This window comes from Anastrepha ludens, chromosome 2 (genome assembly GCF_028408465.1).
Source record: "Anastrepha ludens isolate Willacy chromosome 2, idAnaLude1.1, whole genome shotgun sequence".
Classification (NCBI taxonomy): Eukaryota; Metazoa; Arthropoda; class Insecta; order Diptera; family Tephritidae; genus Anastrepha; species Anastrepha ludens.
In genome coordinates, this window is record NC_071498.1 from 176,489,472 (window position 1) to 176,514,303 (window position 24,832).

Below are 24,832 nucleotides of genomic sequence, written 5' to 3' on the forward strand. Positions count from 1 at the left end.
ACCAGCTGGTGGTAGAAGAGGAAGGCGTTCTCTGGGTTGGAAAGATCAGGTGCAAAAGGGCTTGGCTTCACTAGGTGTTTCCTACCTAGAAACGACTGGCGCGCTTTGTTAAACTCGACTAAAATCGCGTGAGCAGTTATCGCGTCAATCAAGAAGTAGAAGCAGTGGTCAAAAATATAAAAACAGCGGATTCGAAATTCATAGAATTATAACCAGCGCCATCTGTATGTGAATTCCAGTTTCATATTTATACTCCTACACCTGCAATATTTGTATTGCAATTTTTGTGCACTGTTCTTTAAGGCAAGATAAATCGCACAAAGCCCTAAACAATCTTTCCTCACCTCCCTACACACAACCATTTGTTTACAAACAGCTAAGTCAGTAGGTAGAAGAATGTGCGGAGAAATATTGAAAATAGCGACATGTGCCAAAGCCGAAGAAAAGTACTCACAACCCAGAAATATAACACATACGCAAACCTTCAACAGAAATGGGAAGTCCCTATGGCAGAGCATAGGGAAACTGGCAAAACCACACCAATAGATTAGGGGGATTTTCGATTTACGAGGCAACAGACTATGCAAAACCATTTCCACTCACGACAGCAGTCAACATGTGACCTTAGAGAGATGCAAGTGATTTTTACGTTGTTGTTGCTTTGCTGTCAAGGTGTGATTGCAAGCAACGATGAATGGTTGTGGGAACTGCGGACGATGAGAAGCTGTACTCAGCCATTGCATACGGATGTAGGAATGTTTGTTGGGCTGCGTTTGTATGTTGAGGGTGCCAAGGAATTTATAAAAACCGCAAGGTTTAAATATAAAATAAATTGTGTTGGCATTATAGATATTTGCAAGCCATAGAGGAGATGTGGAATTCATTGCAAGGCAAAACAAAAAAGCAGCCACTAATAATGCAGCAAAATACGGTTTAGGGCTGGAGTAGCTCAAGGTGTGTCTGCAATTTCATTTTTTTTTTTAATCAATTATATATTTATGGAAGTAGGTGCGCATACTCGTATTTGTTTACAGCTAAGCGTTTCACTGGCTACTTCAAATTGATGAGGGTCATGTGGCTTTCCCACATCTATTATTAGACAAACAATCGTAACTTAGAGTGAATACCTTTCCAATTCTTCGGCTGGAAGTGAAATATTTTCTACTGGTATTTCAAACGCTTTTGCAAGGCATTTCATACTTCTTATTTCGTTTCGATTGGTTCAAGTTGTTTGGGATTTGGAGCCCGAGCTACATTCTATCATTGAATTTCATTTTCGAAATTTCAAAACTTTCATTCTTCTCTTGGTTATGACTTTTAGCAGCATTTCTCGAATTTCATTCAGGCAAACAGGATAAACGGCAGCATTGTGGATGCCAGCTTTATGACAACAAAGAGTAAGACTTTAGTATATTAGTATACACAAGAGGATTTAGGCGTGCACACACACAGATATTAGAAAATCATATCACAGTGAATGATGGAACAGGCAGGTGAACAAAACAGTAGATTTTTTTGCTTGAAGACTACGTTCATTTCTTCTGCCTCTAAGCCGAATGGTACAAAGTGGCGCAAAATTAATCATCAATTTTTGTTTTTGAATAATTTTTTTCACTAAATATAAATAAATATTAGTTAGATGTTAGTTTGTAAGATGTAAGTTTGTAATTTAATTATGTAGATAGTATGGACCATTTTATGGGGAACCTTAAAAGCAGTGCATTTTTAAGGTTGCTAAAGGGCTAAATGTACTAAAAAATATTTCTCGGAAAATTTTACTAGGGGTCCTCTCCGGCAAAACCTGCATATAAATAATGTACTATAAAAGCCTACAAATACTAAATTAGCTCACAATTTTCCCCACCCGCCTAACTATGCTACACCTCTTATCCTCGCTTTCATAAGCATTTACGTAGCGAATGCCAGGCCTCTTCTGTTCGCCATTTCTCTGCTCGCTATATCTATGCTCTATTAACTTGACGAAAAATTTGCAAGCGAAAGCAACAAAAAAGTTATCGAGCAAGATTCGCCTCTAGCGAGTATGGTTATATATACCTTATTTAACTGATATGACGCACAGCCTTACAAACACATGTAATTTAAGGGAGGGGTCTAGGGTTTGACTTTCAAAAAATCGATTTTTTGGAAATAGCTTTTTCTTATAGTAAATCATCTCAAAAATATTGTCCCAAAATTTCAGCTCAATCGGAGCAAAGCTTTTGGAGTTATAGACGTTTTTGTCCCCACTAATCTGCGACAGCTGCGAGCGTTTGGAGCGAAGTGTAAAACTAAACTTTTTTTTCAAACGCGTTTTTCTCGAAACCACTTTTTCAAAGTCCGTGACTATTAGAACTTCAACAATATTTAACCGATCCTTTTCAAATTTGGTATACAACTTCTATATATAAAATACCTCCCCCCCACGGAGAGATTTTTCACTTTTTTGTTTTACATTAAGGGCGGTTTCCACTTATACAGCGAAAAAATCAGTGAAAATCGCACTTTTTGCTTCAAAAACGCGCTGGCAACGTAAAAATGAAAAAAAAAAAAAATCGGAGCCAGTGGGGGGGAGGTTTTGGTGATAATTTAACCAAATAATTCTGTTTTTTTTATTTCAGGTGATTCTACAACTAGATACGATAGTCACCGCAAATCACCTTTTGGAAAAGGCGTTTTCGGAAAAGTTACCTCACCGGCTTATTTCCCGATATTTTCTTACAAAAATGTAGTATAATATTGTTGAAATGATGCTTTATAATGTACAAAAAGTTTAAATACATTTTCACTGTTCATATCTCTAAAGCAAAGTCTCAAAAATTCATTAAAAAAAATGCTCAAACCCTAGACCCCTCCCTTAACACAGCTCTTCTATTCGCCACCTGCTAACTCTTGGCGATAAGAAGAGGCCTACTATCGCCTGTGCAGTAACTGTATGACTATAGGCAATTTAAATAAAATGAACACCTCATTAGAGTTACACGCCATTTCTTGAACAGAAATAGCTGTAAATTTTTCAAGAGATTTATATATTTTCAAGAGTATTTATTACATATAGTCGAGAACTTATGTAAATTCGGACACAAAGTAAATTTCTGAACATGCAGTTCAGAGTATTTATTAGAATTACATCTTGCATTGGTTTTTTTTTTTTTTTTTTTTTTTTTTTTTTTTTTTTTTTTTTGTTGTTTTGATGTTATATATTTTTTTTTCAGTTCTGTAAACAAATTTAGAACCACATCCAAATGTTGACATTTTTTCTGAAGTGCTCAAAAGAAGAGATGATTTACTATTTTTTATAGCCGGAATTGGATGGCATTCATCTGGACAAAGTTTATTTTCAACAAGGCGGCGCTACGTGCCACACAAGCAACGAAACCTTTGATCTTTTACAGGAAAAGTGACCGATCTCCCTGAAATTTTGCATACGTCTTTTTTATGATTTTACTTTCTATGTGAATTTACAAGTTTCGGAAAATTTTTCAAAAAAATAATTTTTTCGAAGCAAAAATTGTAGGAAAATTCGCCCCAAATTCATTTTTTAAAACATTTTATTCCGCGGATTTTTTTTCGTTTCCATTTATTGTTAATTCATATAGAAATTTCGACATTAATAAACAAAAAAATTTTTGGTTTGTTGTATTCAGGGAACTGACGTCGATGCTACAATGCCCGCCGATTGAGAAGCCCCTTGCGACCTTCCTGGAAGAATTGAGTGCACATCCGTCATTTTAAATGATTAAAATAAAAAAAAAATTATATTATTTTAATGTATAAATAAACTTTATACCAATTTTGAAAACAAATATAGACTTCTTCATTTTAAATAATTTTAATGAAAATCAGGCAAAATATGGCCGTTCACATGTATCTGTCCCCTTAATAAACGATTCGTTTATCGGTTTTGAACAGAATTCTGTACGGAGCCTTACAATGTAAGCACAGAGAAAATACATTGACATTAGAGAGGGGGGAAATCATAATGAAATTGTAGAAAGAAGCCAAAACCATCGATAAGTAGGAAAACAAAAGGACAGTAATTCAAAGCTACGAAAATATACGAAAATTATAACTTCAAGGCCAAAAGCACGGCGTTCTTGACAAAATAAAAAAAAATCACACCGATTTTTAAGAATTGTTTTTTGGTGGTGGACATGTGAATTTTCTCTTTATGAAGGGAACGTCAAGCACCGTCTGCAAAAAAATTGTCAAAAATGAACGCGTTGAATTACTTGAAAGTTGCACTTTACCAAAATTCCATGAACTATTAAACATTTTTAGCAATTTTGAGTTAAAAGAAATTTTTTTTAAATTTTATAAAAAGTTCAAAATTTAGCTTTTTAGGGTTTTTGATGTAGCTATATTTCTATAAAAATAAATTTTTTTTTTTTAATTTTTGTTTAATAGATTTTTTTTTTTTTATTTTAGATTTTTTTTATTTAAGAATTTTCTTTATTTAAAAATTTTTTTTAATTGTAGATTTTTTTTTATTTTAGAATTTTTGTTTTTATTTTAGAATTTTTTTTTGTTTTAGAATTTTTTTTTTATTTAAAATTTTTTTTTATTTTAGAATTTTTTTTATTTTAGAAATTTTTTTTATTTTAGAATTTTTGTTTTTATTTTAGAATTTTTTTTTTTATTTTAGAATTTTTTTTTTTTGTTAGAATTTTTTGGTATAACATTTTTTTTTTCTACTTTAGATTTTTTTTTAACAATTAATAAAAAAAATACCTAACGAACAATAAATAAACTAACGACCAATTGTCTTCGGTTTTTGTATAATGCAATTAATATAAAAAAGTAATTGAAATAAGTAAATAGTCAAAATTTGTCAGTATGTCGTGTAGACTTCCTTTTGACGTTGACTGTATACTTGTGCTTCAACTGGCAGTAGAGCCACAAGGAAAGCCGGTGTCATGGAAGAATTGCTAAGAAGAAGCCACTTATTTCGCGAGTAAATAGGCAAAAATATTTTCGCCAATGAGGATATACGCAAGCCGTTAGAGTTTTGGGAAAAGGTTATTATTATTATTTTCAATTTTCTTTTGTTTAGGTTTTTTTGTTTTTTTTTTTTTTTGTTTGGTGAAAGAAAGTATTGGATTTTTGGTATCAAAGAAATAAAATCTGGTGCAGCACTGAAAAAAGGAAATTTATGGTTGATGTTGTGGTGATGGTGTGTATTGTATGACAGCTGGTGACGTGAGAAAATGGCAGTTTATTGATTCAAGAATGGATTAATTTCTTTGAAATTTAAAGTTTCGTTGAAAAAATTCCGAAAATATGCCAAACTTGTAAGTTTTCCGTCGCTAAACTGACCTAACCCATACCAGGGTTTTTGCTTTTTTTTTTTTTTTCTTTGTAAAATACACAATTGATTTAATACACAATTTTGTTAAGCTTAAATATTCATCACAAAAAATTAAGGTTTGAGTTAAATTGAAATTTCCCATTTAGTCATTTAGCGGTTTCCAATAGTCTCTGTCTCTGTAGCAACGCACATACAATATAAGGAAAAGTTTATGTGATTGCAAGTTAAATTAAAATAAAAGTATTTATATACTTTCGCCAACATGCGCGAATTGAATTTCGAGTGCGAAAAAACCATGTTTGTTCTCTCAACAGCCAAGCAATTACTTTTAAAAAATATATTAAAAATAACGACTATGAAACAATGACAGAAATAACTTTTGCGCCCTGACGCAAGGGACAGAAATTCTATGGATACACAGCAAAATACACCTAAGCAGCGTAGCGCAAAAAAAAAAAAACATTGTAATGCCAGTAGAAAGATCGGAAAAAAATCAGCAATATATTACAAATGAATAAATGGAAAAGCCAAAAACAACGCGTCAAAGGAATCAAAATCAAGTTAAAGCCAACTTTACGAGCAAAAAAATGCGACACAAGCCCAACAACGCCAGCGAAAGCTGAAAAACAAACCAAAAAATAAAAAAATACACAAAAAAAAACAACTATTGAGCAAAAGTGAAACAACAGCACTTTGGTAACAATTTCACGAATTCGTTTCATATATGGAAACTTTTATTTACCATTCGGCGCGAACGTAAGTCACAAAAAATTCCAACGACTAACTGAGGGATACAAAATAAACACCCTCGACAACAGCGCGACAACAATCCGCCAACAGCGCACTGTAAGCAACGAAATGATTGTGACAACAGCGAAACTAGTATTTTCGCGGATTGAGCTTGCATTTTTTGCTGCTTGAGCTTTGTTGTTGATACTTTCGGGCTACAGCCAGATACGCGACAATCGTTGTCAGCTTCAAACAGATATCACAAAGTAAATTGCATAGTTGTTGGGGCGTTGGAGTAGTTCGCCGTTACTTTTCCCGTTTACCATATTAATGGCAGGTTATGTGTGTGTGTGCAGTTGCGTAATTGGTGTGTGTGTGTGTAATTAACATGAATGTGTGTGCAGATGAGGTATAAATAGAAGACTCTTGGCTTGTGTTGAGAAATTGAAGAGAGAGTGGATACGTTTGCAGGTGACGCATAAGGGTAATTTTTTATTTTTTTGTTCTATTTATTATTACCATAAATGCAGTGTTTATTTGAAAAAATCATGTGTTGTAATTGTAATGAAATTCTGCATGGAACATCATATCAGCCAAATAGACGCCGTCATTCGATTTATGGTCCGCGGAGTTTCGTTTGACGAAATTAGCTTAGTGCTGGCTCAATTGCATCTACGGCACGCGAAATATCTTCTGAATTTGTCTTTTTAGTTGCAGGAATTGTTTTTGACTTATTACTATAGACGCTTGTTTAAGCGATTTTCGCTTAATTTTCTTCCCACCTGTAAATTAAGTAAGCGGCTATGAGTGACGCTTGCTGCTGTGCTAGTAGGCTATCAGCAAACCCTACCAAGACTTGCCCTTTTTATCAGTAAGAAGAAGGTTGATGGACTCGTTCTGCCTAAGCTAAAAGGTGCCACAATTCAGCTATCTTGAAGTAATACGCGATAAAAAACTCTTTTGGAAGTCACACCTTGAAACAAAGGCATCCAAAGCGCTGACAGCCTTCTGATAGTGCAAGATAACAAGATCCTATGGATCTACACGGCTATGATCAGGCCTATTATCACCTATGCATGAGTGGTCCGGATGACTAGACTCTGTCTCGTGGGAGTCCGGATGACCATATTGAGACTTCAAGGGCGCTGTTGCCATCTGTCTCAAGGCCCGACATTAGATGCTCTGGTTCATCTACCACTACTTGATGTTTTCGTTCAAGAAGAGGCCTCAAAGGCCATCTGCAGGCTGAAACAAAATAGGATTTGGTGCGGCCCCTATCGGGCATTGGACAACAGAGAAGGCATGGACTTCGATCCAACGATCCTCGCCATGCCCCTTAGCTCCGTGCACTCAAGAGTCGTACTTATAAAGAGACACAGTGTGGTGCTGCCAAGGGCTCAATTGTTGTCAAACTTTGAAAATTAATCCGGCACACTGTTTTCGAATTTTCACGGATGACTCGAGAACCGAGCGCAGTTCCAACTCTGGTGTCTACGTGGAGTCCAGCGGAATAAAACTACACTTTGCTTTTGGGATGTACACATTTGCGTTTCATGCGGAGGTGTATGCTGTTCAAGAAGCTATGAACTTTGTTGTGGAAAACAGGTGACGAGGCAGATCTGTATGTGTCTGCAGTGACAGCAAAGCCGCGCTCATGGTCTCAGACAGCCCTCCAACCACTTCAAGAGTAGTTGAGTAATGTAAGTCCAGCCTGAACTATGTCGGTAGACCTAACAGCCTGATGCTAACATGCGTCCCGGGAGCCCATTCTGCCACTCCCTTCTGCAGCCATTAAAGCCACGGTTAGGAAACGGGTTACTTCAACTCAGAAGCGAGCTTGGCAGGAAGAGATAGACTGCAGATGAACAAAACTTATGTTATCTGTCATGTCCGACCAACTGTCGCAGATCCTCCAGTCATTAAGCAGAAATTACTGTAGGCAGCTGGTTGGACCGATGACGGGCCACTCTCAATGGGCGAAGCACATGGAGGGGTAGGCATTGCACTCTGCCCAGCTTGTGTAGAGATCAGACGGTGGACCACTTTCTATGCATCAGCTCGGCCTGCGCTCGAATCAGGCTTGAGGTCTTTGGCACTGAAGTGTTAAGAAGCGGCCATCTCTTTAGGGATCTGCAAGATCTACTCAGTATTCTTCGGAGGTCGAGTAGATTTAAACAAAATTGAAAAGGGAACTCGAGTGCAGTACAATGGACTCAATGTTGTCTGAGTGGTGTACTTGCTAGTTGTCCCAGCGCTTCCGCTGCGCTAGATGGCTATTGTGGTCGCTGAAATTGTGATTGGTGTTTACGGTGCCGATGCGATAACAGCTAAATACGTGCATTTTGGGCTTCGCCGATTCCGTTCAGTCATTTTTGATGTGATTGAAGAAAATCTCGAAGAAATCACAGAAATTATCGGTGCCGGTTACTTCGGTTGGTAGTCGTAGTATAGCCCAGGGGCTCAAAATCAACCATAAAACAGTTTTAAACCATTTGCAGAAAATTTGTACGCAAAAATAATGGATTTCTTTTTCTTAAATTTAATATAGTAAACAATTTTTGAAATGTGCGATATGTGATAAAAGATATTTTCTCAGGTATTTTCTTGGAGGTCAAGCACAATTCAAAAAACCTAAACGTCGCTGTTATTTTTATATTTTTTTTTCATTGAAGATTCAAAACAACGCAACTTTCGCTTAAAGAAAGGGAAGACACCATTTCCTTATCACAGGCGACAGTGCAGAAAACATCAGTAGTATTGTTTTTTTTTCGCTTTGTTTCACATGAAAAAGCGAAATAGATAGCGAACGCACTGAATGCAAAACACCAGCTAAACATACAAAACAAAATGTCCCACTCAAAATTAAATTTCTTCATTTGCTATGCAACGGCATTTATTCGAAATTCTCTATTTCTAATTAGTGAGAAAGCCTGAACCCATCGCACACTCGGCGTGAGTGGTAAAAGTAAAATAAAAAAATAAATAAAAATAAAAGCCAATGCAGTACACGCCCAGTTGTCGCCAAATGTGAGCGGGTGACTTGTGCAAAGCTGTTTGCGTTCGGCGCGAATTTCACATATCAAAATTGGCCTAGTTGGTCGTGTGAAAGCCAGCGAAACAACCCAAATAACAACAACTAAATATGATAGTTAATAGTAAACAACATAAACGACACCAACACAAACTCAAACACCACTTGCATACATACAAACCTGGCAGTGGCAAACAATAGCGGCGCAAAACTAAAATACACCAACAACTAAATTTGACATAACCAAAATAACTGCTTTTGAAATAAATATTTAAGTGTATATGCATTTGCATACACCCCCACACACACCCACACACACACACACACACACACACACACACACACATGCATGCAAACATTTTAATATGTTAATCCAATCCAATCGAAATGGAAGCGAACGAATGAAGTAGCCGACCGAAAACATTTCGCCTTCGTTATTACAATCACTGGTCGCCCTGTCATTTGGTGAGCCGTAGCTGTTGCTGTTGCTGGTTATTGGTTGCGTTAGTGTTTTTATAAGCCAAAAACATTATCCTATATTTGCCATAGACACAACACATTCCGCGTCCCCCACCCGTAGCTTTTATTGTAATAAAAAAAAAGATGCGATGTGCATGCGGCTATTTTAATATACTCGTCGTGCTCGATACTAAACAAATTCAACCGGATGATTTGAACAGCAGCAAATTGCCCAAAATCTACAAAATCTACTTGACACTGTTGTAGTTGCGTAATGCATGTAACGGGCCCTGTTTTTAGTGGGGTAGAAGCCAGCCTATTTCTTTGGCGAACAGAAAGTCTGACGTCGGCTCATTTTCGTTAAGATGGGATAGTCATAAAGCTGACTTAGGCAGGATGAAGTACCGCGATAAAGAGAGGAGAGAGACGGAAATGTATGTATGGCGCATTCTTTTTTGTTGCGAGATATTCATTTTGAGCTTGATTGCTCAGGCGTTCTGGACCACTTTGCAGCCTGCTACTGGCTTGCCATCATCATCATCATCATCATCAGGTAGCGATTACAGCTCAGGGTGAGCTTTAGCTTCATCCACAATCCTCTTCCAAGCAACAACGGTTCATAGCAACAGATCTCCAGCTCCTAACTCGTAGCTTTTTCAGGTCGGCTATGGCTTGGTTAAGCCAGGTTAACCTTAAACGTCCTCGGGCTCTGGTCATTAGACAATTCGTTGATAAAAACGATTTTTGGGGGCGGCTGTCTTCCATGCGCACAGTGTGCCCTAACCATCGAAGCCTTTGGGATTTAATGTATTTCACGACGTCTTCTGCCTGGCATAAGGTTAGCAACTCATCGTTGTAGCATATTCGGTCTTTGCTTGTCAATGTCCAGCACTCGCAGCCGTAGGACAGTACCGGTAGTACTCGTATTATTGACTGGAAGAGGCGGAGTTTACATTCACGTGTGAGCAGTTTGGACTTCAGCAATTTTGTGCGGGCGTAATATACTTTGTTTGCTGTCATTATTCTACCTTGTATTGTGTCCCAACTACTGTTGTCAGTTTTTATTATCACTCCCAAATATTTGAAGTGTTGAACACCTTCAAAGGTTAATGTTCCGATTTGGATGTTTTCAGGACTTCGTCTTTCTTCGCTGCGCTAGACCTTCAGATATTTAGTTTTGCCTTCATTTATTCTAAGGCCTACTGATTTTGCACGAAATTCAATATTACAGAAGGTTTTAATGAGATATCTTTTGTTCCTCGCCACTATTGCGATATCATCCGCGTAGGCGATTGTTATGCCTGAGCGACTAAAAAGGTTTCCAAACTTCACTTCGTTTTTTATCGCATAGTGAAGAAGGAGATCAAATAAAGATGTGGAAAGCGCGTCGCCGCCTTGTTTTACGCCACAGGAGATTTCGAAGGGCTTTAACACTGCTTGTTGTACAACTCCTTTTCCAGTGGTGTTAGTTAGTGTTGCCAAGACCAGCTGAATAAGATTGTCGCTGATACCCAAGTTGGAGAGCGCTTCTGGGATTTTGTCTCGGTGGATACTATCAAAGGCTTGTTTGAAATCGACGACCAGGACGTGTACGTCTAAGTTGCATTCATAGCATTTTTCAAGATTTTGCTTTAACATAAAGATTTGGCTTGTAGGTTGACGAAAGTCAGTTTCAATATTACAAATTCAATCGCGGCTATGTAGATTGAATACCATACAGAGTGACTAGATGAGTACACATCAACTTGGCATATGTTAGGTTAGGAGGACAGTCAGTCTGTTCGACCTCACAGATCCATTGCGATACCACAGTGCGACCCTCATTTAGTTTTCTTCGTGAAACCTTTTTATGGCTCTTAAGATGCGCAGTATTGCCTCTATCTCTACGCCAGACAGTTCCGTAAGAGAACTGAAAAAGTATCTACCTAGAAAACCTGATCTGAATTTAGCTAAGGCTGGACAATTGCAAAATATAGACTTTTTTTCAATTTCAAACGTTTATCAACAAAAAATGGTTACAAATTTAATCTTCAAAATAATAGCCATTGCTAGCGACACATTTTTCCCATCTCTCAGGCAATTTGTGGATGCCGCGCCAAAAAAAAGGCTGTCTTTGGCCGCAAACCAATCATCGAGCCATTTTTTGGCTTCTTCGTGAGATTTGAAGCGCTGCTCGGAAAGTGTGTGGCCCATCGATGCAAACAAATGATAATCAGAAGGCGCCAAATCTGGTGAGTAAGCCGCATGCACCAGCGGTTCCCAATCGTACGTCTCTCCCAATTCTCGAGTCGCTCTTGTTCGATGTGGCCGTGCATTGTCATCAAGAAAAATTACTTTGTGACGCCGATCGGCATATTCAAGGCGTTTTCGGTGTATAGCGCTGTTCAAATCGGTTGTCAATTGTCGTCGGTAGCGTGCACCGTCAACTGTTTCACCTGGTTTAAATAGCTCGTACCGAATCATATCACGCTGATCCCAGAAAACACACAGCATTGCCTTGCGGCCGAAGCGATTTGGTTTGGCCGTTGTTTTTGGTTTGTGGCCGGGCGGACCATACGATCGTTTACGCTTGGGATTGGAGAAATACACCCATTTTTCATCACCCGTAACGATTCGCTGCAAAAAAGACTTTCTTTTGAACCGGAAGAGCAGCATATCACAAGTAGTTTTTCCATGTCCGCAAATCGTAGTTTGAAGGCACGAAATTCGACATTTTTAAAAGCGACAAAAATGCATTGTTTTATGAAACGTAACACACAATGAACTGAATATTGTTGACAGATGACAGACGAAAAAAACAAGATATTTGGGTCAATAAATCCCGGACCTGGATAAGAAAATGACATTTTCTTTTTTCAAAAATTCTTAATTATTCATCAATGTGGTCCCCTTTGGTGATGATACAATCATTCCAACGAGTTTGTAGCTTTTCTATGCCTGTTTTGTAGAACGATTTATCTTTGGCCTCAAATTTCGCTTCAGTTTTAGCGATAACTTCCTCATTTGAGGACTGAAAACAGCCGGTAGTCGCTGGGGGGAAGATCTGGACTATACTGCGGGTGATGAGGCAATTCGAAACGCAATTCGCTCAATTTGACCATCGTTTTCATCGATTTGTCTTGGTGAAAGAGGATTATTTTCTCCTTCTTCATATGGGGCCGTTTTTCTATGAGTTTCTCCTTCAATCTTTCCAATAATTCACAGTAATAATCAGAATTAATTGTTTCGCCTTTTTCCAAGTAATTAATGAAAATTATACCATGCGAATCCCAAAATACCAACGCCATAACCTTTCCAGCTGACTGTTGCGTCTTTGGTCGTTTTGAACGGTTTTCATCGGGTCCAGCTCACTCAGATGACTGCCGTTGCGACTCTGGTGTTTAGTGGTGGATTCATGTTTCATCCCTTGTCACATATCGATGCAAGAACTCAGACTTATCCCGCTTAAAAGTGTCTAAACAGCGATTTGAATCATCAATTCGTTTCGTTGTTTTTGTTCCGGCGAGAGCAAACGTGGCACACATTTCGACAGCTTTTTCATACCTAAGTGTTCGTGCAAAACAGTGAACGCACTGCCTTTTGATATCTTCAGGATGTCAGCTATCTCTTGCAACTTCACTTTGCGATTACCCATGATGATTTTGAGGGGTTTTTTTAATATTTTCTGGGGTAACTGCCTCATTTGGACGACCAGGACGTTCAGCATTATCGGTATCTGTACGGCTACGTTTAAAGTCAGCATACCATCCTTTGATGGTTGTTTCCGATGGAGCAGGTCCGGATAACGCTTATTGAGCCATTGCTTTGCTTCAACGGTATTTTTTTTCCATAAGAAAACAATGATAAATCAACACACGAAACTGCTTTGAATTCGTTGTTTTTAAAAATAGCAAAAGTAGCGTAACTTAAAGCACTGTAACTTGGTAAATAATAAACCGAATGTCTTAAAATTTTGGTGTATACCTTTAGACGTTAGCACTATCAAATAACAAAAGCGGTCTGAAGTTGGTTACACTTCGGACCCTGTAGTTATCAGACAGTTTTTCACTCCGGCCACTTTAGTTTGACTTTTCTGTACTTCATTCCAGCGTACCTTTCGGAAGTCCAAAATATTGGGTTGGAGAAAAAGTAATGTCGCATTTTGTCAATTGAGCGCGACATTTAAACATATCTTGCGTTGTACTTATTGCATCGAGTCACACTAAACGATGATTTGAAGACGACAATCTGTAATACAAGTGCCTCTTTGACAGTGTTGTGATCGCAAGTTTCAGTCTTAAGTTATAGCGCGTCAAAGATGGAGCCCACTAAGCAAGAAATTCGTCATAGTTTACGTTTTTACTACCTTAGAGGTAAAAATGCAACGGAGGCGGCGACAAAAATGTGTGAAGTTTATGGGCCTGATTCACACAGCACAGCGTTGGTTCGATCGATTTCGATCTGGTGTAGTAGATGTCGAAGATGCACCCCGTACTGGTAGGCTAATCGTCGTAGAGACTGCTAAAATCGTTGAAATTATCCAAAGAGATCGGCATGTGAGCATTCGCTCGATTAGTCAGGAACCAGGTGTAGACCACAAAACCATTTGGAACCATTTGCAGAAGATTGGATTCCAAAAAAAGCTGGATGTTTGGGTGCCACACGTGTTGACGCAAAAAAATCTCTTGGACCGAATCAACGCTTGCGCTTCTCTGCCCAAACGGAACGAACTTGATTCATTTTTGAAGCGGATGGTGACTGGCGATGAAAAGTGGATCACGTACGACAACACCAAGCGAAAAAGATCGTGGTCGAGAAGCGGCGAGCCGGCCCAAACCATCGCCAAGCCCGGACTGACCGCCAGGAAGGTTTTGCTGTGTGTTTGGTTGGATTGGAGGGGAATTATCCACTATGAGCTGGTCAACTATGGCCGAACCCTTAATTCGGCCCTCTACTGTGAGTAACTTGACCGTTTGAAGCATGAATAGGAATGGTGTTGTGTTCCACCAGGACAACGCTCGTCCTCACACATCTTTGATGATCCGCCAGAAGCTGCGGGAGCTCGGATGGGATGTCCTATCGCACCCACCATAAAGCCCGGATCTGGCACCAAGTGACTATCATCTCTTCCGGTCCATGCAAAACGCCCTTGATGATACCAAATAAGGAGGAAGGGGGGTTTTTATAAAGGGGGGATAATGAAGTTGCCTTCTAAATGGCAGCAAGTTTGCGAACAAACCGGGGCATATTTGACTAGAATCGGATAATTCGAAGTACGTTAAATAAAGCGTCAGATTTCGACATTTCTTTTTCCCCAACCCAATAAGTAAGCACCCGTTAGAAGCTAGTTTGCTGGCTGTTCATTTTATGGCTAAAATCCACTTAGCCAATCGCAATTTTTGTTGACTGGCGCCAAAATTAATAAAAGTTAAGCATAACAAAACAAGCACAGAGCGAAAGCCAAACAAACAAATTCATAACAGCAGACTTCCAACAACAACTGTTATACTACACATATAAAAAAGTGCATTAAAATATACAACAACAAGAAATATTAACAGCAAATGCAAGCGTATAATTGCATTTGTTCGCTGCCAGTCCGATGGCTCTGGCGCTTCGTGTGAGGGGCGTCGCAAAAAAAGCGCAATACCGGCATGTGTTGATGTTGGCTGTTGTTGTTGCTGCTGCTGCTGTTGCTATTACGACAACTGCTGCTGTGCCCGTCACTGCGCTAATAGAACAACATTTGCTAAAATAATAATGATAATTGGCGTTTCGTTTTTGCGTCGGTGCAGTAGTGCAAACGTGCAGCAGCTACAGAGGACCGCCGGAGCGAGATGGCTAACGAATTCGGATTTTGGAATTTGTAGTAATCAAACGGAACAAATTGAGTCAAACTCTACTAAAGAAACTATTATTAGTAACTGCAATTTTTGTTAACAGAGCAATGCAACTGATCCAGTCAGAGCTTCGATGTGAGCTATAGACTCTATTCTAATGTGATTGGGAATGTGCATATGGCGCAAAAGAAAATGGAGGTTCTAGACTGGAAGAAGTTGCACATAGTACAGGAGTAGTTAACAGCAAACCATCTTAATAGCTGATTAGAGAAAAAGGAACAAACAAAGCCAGAAATAAGACGAACTACATGAAAATACCTGGAAGTGTCCATAGACTTTTTATCTACGGATTTTTATAAGAGACATCATGAGGATATTAAAGGGTGACAAAAAATAACTGCAAATCGTGCAATCAAACGATTTAAGGAGCTTGGTAATAAATGTGATCATTAACGAACTGTTAACACTTCCAACAACCGAAAAATCATTAAAAAAAGAGTTCAACGAAATTTTATGGTATCGATGGTCTGCTCGAGAGACGACATCAATCGTGATCCAGGTCGACTTATACAGGTGGCGCAAAAGTAATCTAGCGATGTTTTTTGGCTGTAATTTAAAAACAAAATGAAAAACTTTGATTCTTCTTGTGGATTATTTTTATTTGGTCTTTTTATTTTTTTACATCAAGTCGAGAATATGATGTCATGTAAATGGCCGCCGCCACAGTTGATTGCCATTTGAGCCCTTTTTATGGCATTTTCCATCACTTTGGTCAAAACTTCCGGCTGCAAGAGTCTGAGGCTTGTTGAGATAAACCCGCGACTTCAAAAAGCCCAACAAAAAGAAGTCTGGAGCGGTCAAATCAGGCGATGTTTCTGACCAGTGCAAATCGCCTCGCCAAAACGGGAGATTAGGCGCCCGGGAAATGCATCCTTCAGCATATCGGTTGTGGCACGTGCAGTATGTGCCGTTGCACCGTCCTGTTGGAACCACATGTTTTCCAATCCCAATTCATTAAGTTGCGGCAAGAAGAACTCGTTGATCATTGCTCTGTAGGGCTCACCATTCACAGTAACCGTTTGGCCCGCGACGTCTTCGAAGAAAAAAGGTCCGATGACTCCTCCAGCGAAAACAGCACACCATACAGTGACTTTGAGCGGGTGTAATGGCTCTTCGTGGGTTACACGCGGATTTTTAGTGCTCCAGAAGCGTAAATTTTGCTTATTTACGTACCCGCTAAGATGGAAATGGGCCTCATCACTCATGATTATTTTTGATGAAAAATCATCTTCCTCTTGGTGGTGATTAAGGATGGCGTGAGCGTATGTTAGACGCGATTGGCGGTCAGCAGCTAACAGCTGATGCACCGTCTAGACTTTGTACGAAAACATCTTCAAATCTTGTGACAAAATTCGCTGTAAAGACCATCGACTGATACCCATTTGCGTGGCACGTCGTCTGGTCGATGTCGACTCGACATCGTCAAAATTCGCGATCTGTCATGGTATAGGGTGGAATTTGCGCCAGTGGCACGACTCCTCTGTGGTGCAAAGCCAATTTCCCCTCTTTCATTACTTCCCAAGAATGGCCACCCTACTCACCGGATCTGAAGCAAGGGCCTGTGCAAAACACCTCAAAACTTTGGAGTCCCTGAAGCAAGCGTTGCGTCGAGAGTGGGATCGTATAACGGTAGACGAACTACGGCCTATAGACCAAAATTTTTAGAAACGTTTAAGTTTGTGTATTCGTGCTAAAGGTGGCCATTTCGAAACTGGCTGAATATAATGTTACTCAAACATTGTCTATTAAAATTTCACAATTAGTTTTGAGCTACTATCAATGATACATTTTTTTCATGAAAAAAATGTTGTGTACACTTCTTTTTTGTCACCCCGTAACAACAACAGCGCTCAATACGGTACTTCATAAGACATTTGCGGACTTAGCAGCCAAGAACATAGCGGTGAGAACCACGATGAGAAATTTCTTTTTACGACGTAGTTTGACGTCAAAAGGAACAGTACTTGGAGAATGTCTTCGTAGGAAAATGAGAAGCATCCACATTTACATACTTTCAGATAGTCAGGCAGCTTTGAAAGTCCTTCTATCAGCTGTAAGTACCGCAAAAATGGAGGTGATGCGCGAACTGATACCGCTTCATATAATTATTCAGCAATCAGCCAACTTACCATGTTTAATATTACTAGGGAAGGCTTCGGTAAAAGAAAAGTGATATCATCTAAGAACATGGATTTGCTAAGTTTTGCAGCTCCCGTTTACCCAAATACCCACAGATGATATCACTAAGATCACACATTCGAAAAGAAGTTCAGAGTTGAACTGGACGACAAGGTAAACTGGAGTACACCTGCATTTGCAAGGAAATTCCAGGAGTGTGCCTTGCACTAGTACAAATATGGCACGAAAACACCAGAAGCCATAGGCGCTAGAATACATGGCCCCAGAACAAAGCGATCCAAGTAGTTTTCCGAGCAACTTCCAAGCGGAGGGGTATGACAATTGTCATTCTAAGCGACCGTCAGGCGGCACTCAAGGCTTTATCATTCTGCGAGATTAAGTCCTCACTGATCCTTAAGTGTATCGAGAAACTGAATTTGTTGGGAATGCACAATCGGATCCGGCTAATTTGCGTCCCACAACACAAGGGTATAACTGGGAACGAAAAGCGGACGCATTGGCGAGAGAGGCTGTGACCTCGCCATTAATAGGACCCGAGCCCTTTCTTCCTATGGGACAACACACCATCAAGGAGAAGTTTGGGAGCGACGAACTACGGCTAAAGGAGGTTAGCTGGCACCAAACTATGAGGCTATGCCAAGCGAAATCCATACTGGGAGGGTACAACCAAAGGAGGTTTAAAAAACTGGCCATCCCCAAAGATAAACTCGTTTTCATGTATTCTCATTTCGGCCATTGGCAGCCAGAAGGAAGGCACGTACGCTCAGTCCAACCCAACTCTATCTTAAGTTTAATAAGTTAACTGGTTCTGGATGAAATACAGTGATGTGTAGAAAGCACAAAAGAGCATTAGGTCCAAGTGCAAAGCTCCACTAAATCTAAGTCTAAATCTAATCATCGCAAAAATGGTAAATTACTGCCTAAACCGGCTCAATGTGTGAGGGAACTTCAATACAGTATTATTGAGATGGGTTCTTGAACATGCGGGATATGAGAGAAATGATATGGCGGACCACCAACAAGACATCCAAGCATGCCTCTAATTGGTCCTGAGGCTCTCTGTGGACTTAAAAAGGGCCACATTTACGAATTTCTGAGGTGGTGGGAGGGAGGAGAAGAACTTCGTTGAACACTGACGAAATTTTATCGGTCAGCGAGAAGCGAAACAGTTCCTAACGCCGGAAAGAGGTATTTCTGATAAGTTGCTTTTGCTCAGCAGAGTAGACTTAAGATTTATGAGTCGCGCGGGACTTCCGTTTACAAGCGGATTGGTACTCCACCTCCTAAACATTTCACTAGCAATTAATGCGTCAAAGATATATTGAGTTTGGGCACATTTGCTTCTTTATGAATTTTTTTGAGATTTTTATGCTACCCATTTAAATTATTTCAATTTTAATTTAAAATTATTATTATTTCTCTTTTTTTAATTTTCATATTTTTAATAATTTTGTATTATTTTTACTTTTATTTCTAATTTTTTTTTTTGTTTTTTAATAATTTGTTTTTTGTGCTACCCATTTTTTTTTTTTGTTTTAATTTTTATTTAGTTATTTTTGTTTTTTTTTTAATTTTTTAAATCGTTTGCTTTCTGGTAATTTTTTTACATACAGATTTTTTTTAATTCTTCACTGTGGAACAAATTCAGGTTAGCAAAAATTAGGTCCATTCTGAGAGTGGCGGGTGAAAATAGAGGCGAAATTAGAAGACCCGTATCGCGCCGTTTTTTATGTTAGTTCGAATTTTTTTTTAATCGGCCTTCGAAGTTCGAAGTCGGAGCAAAATTGTTTATATGGTTTTTTGGCTATAACTCGTCGACTAATTGCTATAGACCTGTGCAACAATTACAATTTTTGAAAAAATTGATTTCGAAAATTTTTGTGGTACTTATGAAACAATATACTGAAAATCGGCATTTGACTGCAAACTTCGAAGGCCGATTAAAAAAAATTCGAACTAACATAAAAAAACGGCGCGATACGGGTCTTCTAATTTCGCCTCTATTTTCACCCGCCACTCATTATTTTTCTATTTTTTATTATTTTTTTTTTTTATTACAATATTTTTTTTTTTTTATTATTATTTTTATTTATTTTTTATTTTATTTTTAATTTAAATTTTTTTTTTTTTAATATTATTTTTTTATTCTTAAATTTTTACTTTTATTTTAATTTTACTTTTAAATTATTATTATTATTATTTCTGTTTTTTAATCTTCATTTTTGCTAATTTTGTATTATTTATCCTTTTGTTGCGCTTTATTTTGGATTTTTAATAGTATTTTTTTGTTTTTTCTCCTCATTTGTATTATGCTTATTTTTTATTTAAATTTTTATTTATTTGTTTTGTTTTTTTTTCGTAATTTTTTTAAATCTTTTGTTTTCTATTGCTTTTTTTTTAATACAATTTTTTTTTTATTGTTTCTTGTAATTTTTTATATTTTTTATTTACTTATTTTATTTTTTTTTACAATTTCTTTTGTTAATTGCTTTCTTATTATTATTTTTTATTTAATTTCAATTTAATTTATTAATTTTTTTTATTTTATTTTATTTATTTATTTTTTTATTATTTTAGTATTATTTTTTTTATTATTTTATTATTTTTTTTTTATTCTTAAATTATTATTATTATTTTTGTTTTTTTTGTCTTATTATTTTAATTTTTTTTACTTTATATTTTTTATTTTAGTTAAGAAAAAATATAAATTTACTCATACTATTCCATTTCATGCACTCATTTTTACTAATAAATAAATAAACAAATAAATATAATATAAATATGTGAAACTTCGCTTACCCACATACATACAGGACAGCAGGAGCTGTAGTGCTGGTATCGAAAATCTTTCATTTTCCAATTTTATCAATTCCAATGCTAATTTTTCGATTTTGTTGCGCAGCAATGGCGTCACTATGCCAGCACCTGATATACCAGCCGGATTGCTTCCTGTATTAGTGCCGCCATTGCCAGTGTTGCTGATGACTACGATGCGCTCAAGTCCCTGCAATTAAAAATGTGCGTACATTTGTGTTAGTGAATAATCAAAATATAAATAGATTTTTCATCTGTATGTGTGCAAGTGGCCGCCATAGCAGAATGCATAGGTGCGTGACGATCATTTGGTAGTGGACGGGTTCAAAACTCAGGCAGGCAATGGCCCCACGGCAGGCAATCAAAAAGCTCCTCATACAAAAACAAACCGTCTGCGATTCGGAGGCGACATAAAACTGTAGGTCCCTCCATTTGTGGAAAACATCAAGAGGTACACCACAAATAGGAATAAAATTGAAAAATACTGGACGTTACTCGAATAAACTTTGACAATGGCGACTTAAAACTTATAGGCGTTTGATTCGGTGGACCATAACCTGCTTTGTATGAAGCGAAAATACTATTTTGGTTTCAAAGACAGTAGGGTGAAGCTTATAGCCAGATATCTTGAGAATAGAATGCAAAACGTCACACTAAGTGAACCAATATTGCAGCCTCAGTCGGTGCATGCTGATGTTTCACAAGGATCCTAAAAGCTGGACTAGACAGATTCAATTGCAGGATATACAAATATTTTTAAATAGTCGGATTAAGGGATTCGAAAGGCATTACACTTTCCTCTTTCTTCCTGGACTCATTCTCATTTTATCTTTCACTATCTTTTCTTTTATTCCTATTAGAATTTTAACGTAATTTAGATTTAAGTGAATTATTGTTGAAATTTTATCATATCAGGAAAATTTATATAAGTTAAAGTACTTTGAAAGTAAATAAAACTAAATAAATGTGGAACATCAAAATAAATTAAATAAAATTAATATAAAAACTAAATAAATAAAAATATGAAATAAATAGAAAAAATAAATAAGTAAAAACTGTCTAAACTGTTTGAATGCATTGCAAAGGACAAAATTTATTTATAAGACTTAAAGTTGATTGCGCGTACATTGACTTCTCTAAGGCAAGGCATTTGACAAAGTGTCGCACGAGATTTTAGTAAACAAGTTGGCTTGCTTGGGATTTCACTCCACCTTTCGGCAATGGCTTAACACGTTCCCTGGACGTACTGGTACGATAATAAAGTAAAGAAAAACGCCGGGACATGCGAAAAAATATTTTTATTTTACGCAGAAATCACAAAAAAATTTTTTTCATTATTTCTTATTACAACACTCCCAGGCTTATCCAAATCAGCAATATCGGGGTCACGCCCTATGTAAATATCATAATTCCAGACAAACCCCTCTCTTCTGTGCACAGTTTATAGATTTTCAAGCCGTATTTATGAGCTTTTGATGGGTTGTATTGACGGAAAGATATCCTGCCTCTAAACGGCATTATCGACTCGTCAATGACGATACATTCACCAGGTGTTAGTAAGCTCTTCCAGTTATTGATAACAAGGTCCAAAAATGGTTTTATTTTGTATAGACGTTCGTTTTGATCCCTCGAAGCTTCATTATCAACAAAGTGCCAGCAACGTAATATTGACGAGAACCGATTATATGACATGTTTACGTTGTGAAATATTGGACTTGTCGGTCAATTTTGCATTTTTGTATTGGGACAGGGAACGTGGTAAGTCATATTTGACGGACAGACGATGGATGGTAAAAATTGATGGAGTTTCAGCGAACCACTTTGTTGCTACTTGAGGGAGCATCTTAGTGCCACTTCTTTTTGTCATTTTTATCAATGACATAAGCAAATGTTTTACCTTTTCTAATTTCTTGCTCTTTGCGGATGATTTAAAAATCTTCTCATCTGTTTAGGACTCAGTGCGTACTCAAAAGCTTGAACTCAACTTGAACAATCTTCATCGTTGATGCAAAAGACCGCGTCTGTCCTTAAATATTAAAAAATGTGTTCATTTAACATTTTCGAAAAATTAGCGCATTTTTAGCACATCCCACACCATTTCAAATAAAGTACTACAAAGTATAACAGAGTTTAAGGATCTTGGAGTATTATTTGATACAAAATTTTCCTTCAGTGGCCACATTAATTTTGTTCCTTCAAAATCGTATTCGGTTCTTGGCTTCATCCGACGCAATACAATTGAATTTTCTGATCCATATACCTATAAAATGCTGTTTACGTGTCTTGTTCGTTCTCATCTAGAGTTGAGAGAACTGTTATAATTTGGAGACCTTACGACCAACTCTCGATTAATAGAATAGAACACGTTCAAGAAATTTTCTTAAGCAAGCATTACGTTCCCTTCGATTTAAGTCGCCTGTTCCATCCTATAACTCTCGGCTAAAGCAAATTAATCTAGAATCTCTTGAAAAGAGAAGGACAGTGCCCTCACTTTCGTTTGTTTTCAGTGTTGTTAATTGCATCGTCAACTGTCTAGATATACTTGAGCGGATAAGCTTGAATGTTCCCCCAAGAAGTCTTCGAAATTCTTACTTTTTATGGGGATAACTTTAAGACGAAGCTTTGCGAGTAATGCACCCACTGCTCGTACACTTCGAGACTGTAATTCTTTATGTAATACCAGTCTGCTTGATTTTGCATTATCCAGATCTAATTTTGTAAAAAAAATTAAAATTAGTTACTTAATATTGTATTTATATTGATTGCAAATATTATAGCTGCCAAATTTGGCTTACTTTTCTTTACATTTCTATCTGGTCTGTAAGGTAATTTGTACTGTAGATTATTAAAATAAACAAATAAATAAATAAAATAAGAAAATAAATAAATTTCTTCGCAAATACTTCAAAGCCAAGCCCATCGTCTTGCTTGGCACCATCTGTATAGAAATTTAATTCGTTCCTTCTCCATGACCTTGGTGTTTGCTACTCTCGTCTTGAAGAGTCTGTCGAAGGTGCATCTAGGAATAGAGTAGTCCATTTCTTGTTTCAGAGTGTGCAAAATAGAGACGTGGCTCAACCGCCGGTCTTTCCATAGCGCCACACTTTTAAGCCTAAACGCCGAGGCGGCGCCCACGTATTTCCCTACAAGATCTAGGGCTTATTTCATAATATCAGCATAACTCGCTTTTGAGCTGATGGCTGCCATACAAGTATTTCATGTATTAAGATTGGCTAACTTGGCTAACTACAGCAATAGAGAGCCAATGTGTAACACGAGGTGTTAACCCCCATTCAATATCGATTGCTTTATTGCAAGTCAGTTTCCTAACTAATATGAGTCCTAAGGAGGAACTCAAACGTCTCGAACGTGCAGGAAGCATTTCCCTTGTCTGGGTTCCTGGGCACAGGAATCTAGAAGGAAATGAAATTGCCGATGAGCTAGCCAGGGAGGGGTCGACAGAACCGGTTTCAGCTGTCACCTTCTCAGATCTCGGTGTCCTCTTGACCGTTGTTAAAGGGAAACTGCACAGTTTATTTCTAAAAAAAGCGCAAGACAGATCTCCAGGCCTCTATACGATAGCAACCGACCGCTTAAGGTGATGGGAATCCCCCGCCATTCAATTTCCAAACTCATTCCGGTGTTCGCTGGTCACTGGGTGATCGGCCCCCATGCGGAGAAGCTTGGAATTCCGTACAACCTCTATTGCAGAAGCTGTGGGGATCCTGCAGAGAAAGAGACTGTTGAACATTTTCTCTGCAAATATCCGGTTCTGGCGGCTAGGCACTTGAAATTCCTTAGCGTGCCCTTTGGGGATGGCTTAAAGAAATGCTCCAGCCTAGATCCCTTTTCTCTGCTCCACTACATCAACAGCATTGGATGGCTGTAGACGGCTTTTCTCTTGCCTAAATCTTTTCATAGGTAGTGGTCCACATTATGGTATCAAAACGGCACGTAAGTGCTACTTGACGTGTACCTGCGGTACTCTTGCCATCTTACCTACCTACCTCCATACCTATGAGTTCTAAGTACTTGATATTATCTCTTAAAGGAATCTTCACACCTTTAAAAACTTGCGGCTATAGGAATTCCATGTTACTTTGTAAAGAGAATTATTTCAGGTTTTTCGGGGTTTACACCGAGTCCCTGCTCTCAGTTCAGCTTCTAAGTGTGGCCATGTTAGAGCGCAGAATATTCATAAGGGTGGATGGAGGACTTACTGCCTGAATTCAAAGTGTAAAATCGGTGTTGCTTAAATACAGTTAACGGTATATTTCCAGATATTAGAAATAAATAAACCACAACCCATCAAACAATTTGTGGGGGTGACTCACACCCAAGTGTGTCTACCGACGGTTAAATGAAATCGTTTTACACTCACAACAAACGTTTGCAAGTTTGTGTAAATTAAGGGTTTGCCAACCTGTACATCTTTTTTCAATTTAAATGAATAAGAACACAAAAGCCTCACTTTGT

General features: G+C 37.9%; 1 protein-coding gene across 2 annotated transcripts in view; it reads right to left on the minus strand.

Annotated features, from left to right (window-relative positions):
• The window catches only part of LOC128855915 (uncharacterized), a 311,903-nt gene that overhangs the window by 24,161 nt on the left and 262,910 nt on the right, over positions 1–24,832 (minus strand). For both annotated transcript variants that reach the window (XM_054091156.1, XM_054091155.1), the window contains one exon: positions 20,342–20,546. In XM_054091156.1, the coding sequence (XP_053947131.1) occupies positions 20,342–20,546 (205 nt within the window). The remainder of the gene's footprint in view (positions 1–20,341; positions 20,547–24,832) is intronic.